Here is a 6,575-nt window from a genome sequence, read left to right as displayed (position 1 = left end):
GGAGAGGGAGAGAGAGAGGGAGAGAGAGAGGGAAAGAGAGAGAGAGAGAGAGAGACATCATTACTTTTTTAAACCCTGAAGTATCACATCAAGCACTCCTAGTCAAAGTGTCTAACCTCCCCCTTATAAGTCCTGAAAGACACCTCAGCTTCAACCAGTAAGCATGAAAAGTTGACCCTGTCCACGGACGGTCCCCGACTCAAACATTGAAGTCATGTCTCATGATGTGAACGCACGATTGAAAGTTTTACTGATAGGTCTTGATGACTGGCCCGGCTAAAAAGTAGGCCATGGCAAGATTGATTCTGGGATCGATTCTTTCAAGTCCAAATGAGGACTCAAAGAATCGATCTTGTTCACAGATTCAAAGCTTCGAGTCCGCCCAGGGTCAATGCCTCCTGTCTACTTTTCTTTAGCCTGGTTCCTAGCCTAGTATAGACTCTGAGAATCGAGGCAAGAATTTAAATCTCTACCGCACTAGTACAGTCCTGTCGTGGGATAGGCCTAGGGCTGTCCTGCCCCACAGTCGAGTTTTTCGCTTCAAAACAGACACCGCACCAGGACAGGACTGCTCCGGCGCATAAAGCGGCCTCTTTGGTGTTGGCCTAGGCGGAGTTTAAAATGAAAATGCATTCCAAAAATGTCTTAAATATTGGACAAATTTAAGAAATAATAAGATTTTCATGACCAGCGACCCAAAATTAGCCTTAAAGAATGCGGGGAGCGCAATTTAACGCCCGATTACCAAGTTAAATTAATTTTTGTGAGTTTTGTTTACTTTTTTTTCACTATTTGAATTTGGTATGCACTTGGCTTAGATACATGTAGATTCAAGACTGTGTCTTCAAGGTGGATGAATAGAGGTTGCATGTGCCTGTGCTCTGTAGCTAGCTGGCTCACACAAGTAATAATTTATTAACTAGACCTGCATGTGAGCCTCAACCAGATTGTCTGAAAATTTCACGCACCCCCCTCCCCCCAATAACTTATAAGAGCTTTTAAATTTGTGGGTGTCATAAAAGGAAGGACTTCCGATTCGAGTAACGAGCGACCATCCCAACAAATATAATAAAAGAGACCTAACCCTAACCCAAACTCTACCCCCAAAAAGAACCTGCTACAGCCCTCATGTAAAAAGGCCAGCAAAAGTCACACAAAAAAAGCACACTCCAAAACAAACAAGGAGCATAATATATGGCCTTCATTACATATAGGGTTTGATACAATAATACAATAGAATTGGAATATGAATCCTCCATACAGTTAAATAGATCTAGTAATCTGAATAAATTTAGATCTAGAAATCTAGATCTAGTTTTAGAACAAGTGAATAGGAATAGGCCTTAAACGAGAAATCCGCATCCGATTCCGAACAGAGGGACTCAGCTGTCTAGATCTAGAATTCTAATCTAGATTCTGAGAAGTAAATAATTCACGCACCTGATGAAATGCGTTTTACCAACATTAATATTATAATATTACAGCACAACCTATAATAGAATTGGAATATGAATCCTCCATTGAGGTCTATAATGATCTATAAATCTAGATCTAGATCTAGAGTGGAACAAGTGAGTCGAACTTGAATGAATCCACAAGATCTGAACAATCAGTCAACAAACGAAATTCAAAATGGCCGCTCGAGCACGAAACTGAGAGTAGGCTAGATAATTTAGGTCGTTGTACTTTTCGTATTCGTATTTCTACTCAGGTTCCGACAATTATGTCGGAAACGCCGACGTCGGCAGTCGGCACGAAAACGGAAGTACCGACAAAGCCGACGGGAGAAAAAGGGGGCGCTGGCAGTCAGCCAGGCCTCGCACTTCGCACATTGACTGATACAGGTGGGCCTAGTGATAGCACCGGCCGGCTCGCGGGCCGGGTCGCGATTGTCGGATTTCAGACGATTGTCGGCAAACATGCAGGTGTAATTAACATTACTACACTAAACGTTATATAGCAGTGTTTCGTATCAAATCCCACTAAATTTGAAGCTGATAAAGTCAGATTTGCAAAATTTTGACTTTGGCACCTTTTATTTTTTAGCATTAAGTACCCCGATGTGCGATACAACATAATTTTCAGGCTTGTTTTGAATTCAAGCAATCTCACGGTTTGTTCAGATTTTCAACTGCACAGTTTGGATTTTGGCCTCAAGATTGTCTCAGACCATCTTGAGGTCGCGTTCAGTTGGTCTTGAGACCATCTCAAGACGGGCTCACCCTTTTAACAGCATAGCGAGTGGTGGGCTTTAGAAGCAGACAAGTTCATAATTACACATACAAGATGTCCTCTGTCAAACATACTGGCATCCAAAGTTTCATCCCTCCCCACACATTAATCTCTTCTAAAACAGGAGTACCTGGGTACATCTTTTTCTTCCTAACATTTCTGCAAGGAGAATAAACACAAACACATTTCAGACAGGTAAACACAAAACTCCGCAAAACAAAATGATCTCACCATCCAGCAAAAGCGCTAAGTGTTTATCGTACATCCTGGCCTGGTCTCTCTTCGCCCGAGGATCAACAATCCTTGGGGTAATCACGCTCAGTTTTTTGGGGCTTATTTCATTGCACTGACTCATCAACAGTTCATCAAGGCCTAAATCTGAAAGTGTAAAGAGATTGGTTAAACTGAACTGAAACAAAGCTGTTCACTGGATATAAATGAACAAAATCTGAGAAATTTTTGTTTAATGTAAAATGCATGCTTGATGAAAACAACAGTATATATTCTTCTACACAAGAGTAATTCTTCTACACAAGAGTAGACTCTCAAAAAAAGAAATAAAGCAGCACCTTCACTACAACAAACTACAATCTTAAACCTCACTAAACACATACACATCTCTATTTAATAATTTAGACTTCATTGTGGCTTCTAAAATCAAAGCTGTGAAGTTTAACTGACCTGAGCCTGACCTATTTTGCACCCAACAAACATTGCAGCCTGACAGTTTTGGAGTATATTGAATTATTAACCACAACGGAAAAAACTGAAAGCCATTGTGATTTTTTTTAAATGCAACAAAAGAAGGAAAGAAAAGCTCACAGAAAAAGAAAACTGCATCTATATTTGTCCCATTTATTTAATCAATATTTTGAAATGGCAATGTTTGTGGGGTTATACAATTTTTTTCGCACCCAATTTGTAAAAAGACAACTAACAAAAAATATTTGTCCCGCATGGAATAAGCAATACCAAGAGTTCATATCATAACTTCTTCCATGTGTAAAAGAACATTCTCTGAGTAACTCAGGAACAACATACAAGCAGTTTAATCTAACTTGTGTACGTTGAGTTTGGTGAGGAAGCATGAAATCAAGTCCCAGTAGGAGTCAAGTACATGAACAAAAAAACTGTGGGATCAACTGTTGGCCCACGTCTTCCTGTAGCTTGTAACCCTGTAGCTTGTAACCAAAAAATGCCGGAGATATCGACCTACAAAGAGCATCCCGTTAATACACGGGATTCGGCCACCTCACTGGCAGCACGTCACGTGTAAAAATCATGGGAACCAGCTCAAGTGAGTTAACTTGACAACACTTAGTAGAATGAGTATCCGGTTCGGTTCTGTTGTTGTTTCATTCAAAGAGTTGAACATTATTGGTCATGACATGGTCTATGCCAAGTCAGCATAAAGGCGGAGAAAGAGAAGACCACACTACAGAGGCCCCAAACAATTATAGATGGCAACAGATAAAAACAGAAAACCCTCTTCCAGAAATATAAATTTCTACAGACATAAGAATGTTGATGTCTTAAGACGGACTACTCAGCTCTGAGAAGCAAGGACACAAAAGAACATACATCAATAAAGAAGTCAAATCTTTAAAAATTGAAAACAGTAAAACAGTCGAGCCATAGACATGATCTTTGCTATAAGACTCACCAACTAAATAAATGTACCCTCCCTCAGTTCCAATCGCCACTAGGCCTGAGAAGAACAGGAGATGTTGACTGAGTACCCATCTCTGAGGATCCTCATCACCATTCGAGAAAACCACCTCTACAGCTGTGATCTGAAATATATCCATTGACATCTCTCAAAAAGGTATTGATATAATAAAACATGTGAGCCAAAATGCAGACCCTCCCCACATAATGATATCGGACAGCCAAAAACATTTCTATTGAACTCCAACTACCCTCCTTTCAAACTCAGATTCAGTTGAACGCTTCAAATCCTTCAATTTTGTTTCAACAGGGAAAAAGTGTATGATTGCACGCGCTACATCTGACATCATCCAAAAAGTACAAACTATTTTATGGACAAAATTCAAACAATTTAAACAATTAAATAAATCAAATACACCAAGCTACAACACAATGACAAAGCCAAGCAGTGGTGGTTCTCCCCCCCTCCCTCCCCCCCCATAATCACCCTTCTTTTAAAGCATGGGGGTTCAAGGACTGGTGATAGGTCTCATTAAAATATTGAGAAATGCCTAAGCGTCTCAAACAGCTTCTCCCAATCCAGCCAACCATACTTGCACGTGGTGGTCCCTGTCCTCACTGACATGGCTCAGGCGAATGGCGAGTTGTTGGCGCCAACAAACCAACCGCCCCATTTTCTAGAGGGGTTAAAACAACAGGATGGGAGCAGGTGTGGCCCCACAAGGTTCAGGAGGCAAAACCCACTGATGCATGGTAGACGCTATGCTCCTCACTAACACACCCCTACTCTCCCTTGAGTAGATGTCTAATCTGGCTGACACCTCTACTGCTTTTTATCAACACATCCTCTGAGGCTGAGAAGGTACCTGCCAGTTTGAGAGTGTCTGGGTGCTGGGGATGGATCGAGCGGAATGCCCGATTTGCCCTCTGGCCGTGGACCTCTTAGTAAACGCACAACGACCCAGGACGTGACGATCCAATGGCTTTCCCACTTGGCCGATACCTCATGAAAGAGTAGAAAACTTTAGCCAGTAGCCATTGGTGGCGGGGAACGGGCAACGTGAATCCTACCGGAATTACCCTGTCACAGGGCAGTTAGGTCTTTCCAGTCTCATTAAAAACCCCTTGTACCCTCCTATCCTCAACAAGAATGGCCTCTTCTCAGGTTGGGAAGGCAGTCCACAGACACCCCAGTCCACAATTTAAAGCATGGAGATACTTTCAAAAACGATCAGAATCCCTGACTTACCTTTTGAGGAATCTCAATAGCCTTGATCACCTTCTTTTGTTTCACACTGAAAAAGCACAACAATCCTTGGTCAGACAGACTAGTTGTGGCCACAAGCAAAAGATGACCATCCTTGTGACAGAGGTCCGTCACACAAACTATCGAGGAGTGAGGATCTCGTACAGTTTTTCCACACCGCCACGTCGACAATATCTCACCCGTTTGGGCTAGCTTAACTTGCAAGAGGGAGCTGTTGTATACCCATGAGACCTGCCCATCTGTGAAGACAAATCAAAGACATTTTCAGTGTGACTGGTTAGGACATTTATATCTATCTACAGAGAACTTCAGCAAAGAGAATTACTTGGTTTGCAGAGACCTTTAAATTCCCAAAATCAAAATTCGGCTCAAAATCATGGAATTTGAGTTGTAGGCATTTTTAGCTTCCTCAGCTTCTCCTACAACTATTTCATGGCATAAGAACCCCCATAAACCATATTTTTTCCCATACCGGGCATGTTTGTAACCGCCATTTCCTCATAATGTCAGTACTTTATTTTTCTTTATCGGCCGTTTTCTCAAAATGCGACTTTTCTCCATTTTTCATCCAATCTTCATGAAATTTTCACAGAATGAAGAAAAGAGGTAATACTAAAAATTTGTCTGTTGAATTTTTGATATATGGAATAGATTTTTGTTGGTGGTGTCTGGAGTGTGGATTTTCACGGATTTTTCGCAAACTTTAATGCTACCTCAGGAAAAAATTCATAAAAAATTTTCTAATTCGATTAGGAAAAAAACAACATACAAATTTTTAGATCTAATGTTTGTGAACACGCATGCAAAAAAACAATCAATTTCCACGAGCGATAAGTGCAGTATTCATTACGTAAGACATGTCAATAAAATCCAATATGGCGGCGTATCCATGGAAACGAAACTTTTTTCTCAAATTTGATTGTGGATTTTACGACTCCTTACTATGCTTGTTATATGTGTGAAATTTGGAAAAATTCGGTCCAGTAATAAGCGAGATAGCCTCCAGGTGTAGCCCCCCCCCCCCCCCCCTTTAAGGAAAAAAACACAAAAAACCTGAACTACATACACTACAGGAGACAAATTTATGAAGCTCTTTATAACATATTACTGACCAACTTCAAGATTCAAAACAGGAAGAGTTTTGCTAACTCAGACAGTTCTCTGAGTTAGAAATAGGCAGAAGAGGGAACAAGTCTTGATAACATTATCAGGGCAGTAAAACTGAATAGTGCATTAGGTGGACCAACAAATACCAAACGAGGGCCATATGAAAGCTTTTCATTCATTCCATGCCAGGGTCAATTCCACATCCGTGCAAGGCAAATTTTTTGTCTGGCCCTGGACCCATCGGTGTGCTCATTTTGAGGGCTATTATTTTGCTTATATTTCATCAAATGTGATCATGACA

At 40.9% G+C, this 6,575-nt stretch overlaps 1 protein-coding gene across 1 annotated transcript in view; it reads right to left on the bottom strand.

The window, feature by feature from the left end:
- The window catches only part of LOC101845077 (protein ELYS), a gene marked incomplete at its 5' end in the record, with an annotated part of 121,831 nt that extends 116,425 nt beyond the window's left edge, over window positions 1-5,406 (bottom strand). The window contains 3 exon segments of the mRNA XM_013080061.2: window positions 2,464-2,610; window positions 3,896-4,025; window positions 5,150-5,406. Coding sequence (XP_012935515.1) covers window positions 2,464-2,610; window positions 3,896-4,025; window positions 5,150-5,406 — 534 coding nt within the window.
- Between the last annotated feature and the right edge of the window lie 1,169 nt (window positions 5,407-6,575).

The sequence above is a fragment of the Aplysia californica genome, unplaced genomic scaffold (assembly GCF_000002075.1).
Source record: "Aplysia californica isolate F4 #8 unplaced genomic scaffold, AplCal3.0 scaffold00073, whole genome shotgun sequence".
Taxonomy (NCBI): Eukaryota; Metazoa; Mollusca; class Gastropoda; order Aplysiida; family Aplysiidae; genus Aplysia; species Aplysia californica.
This window is presented reverse-complemented; position numbering and strand designations above follow the sequence as displayed.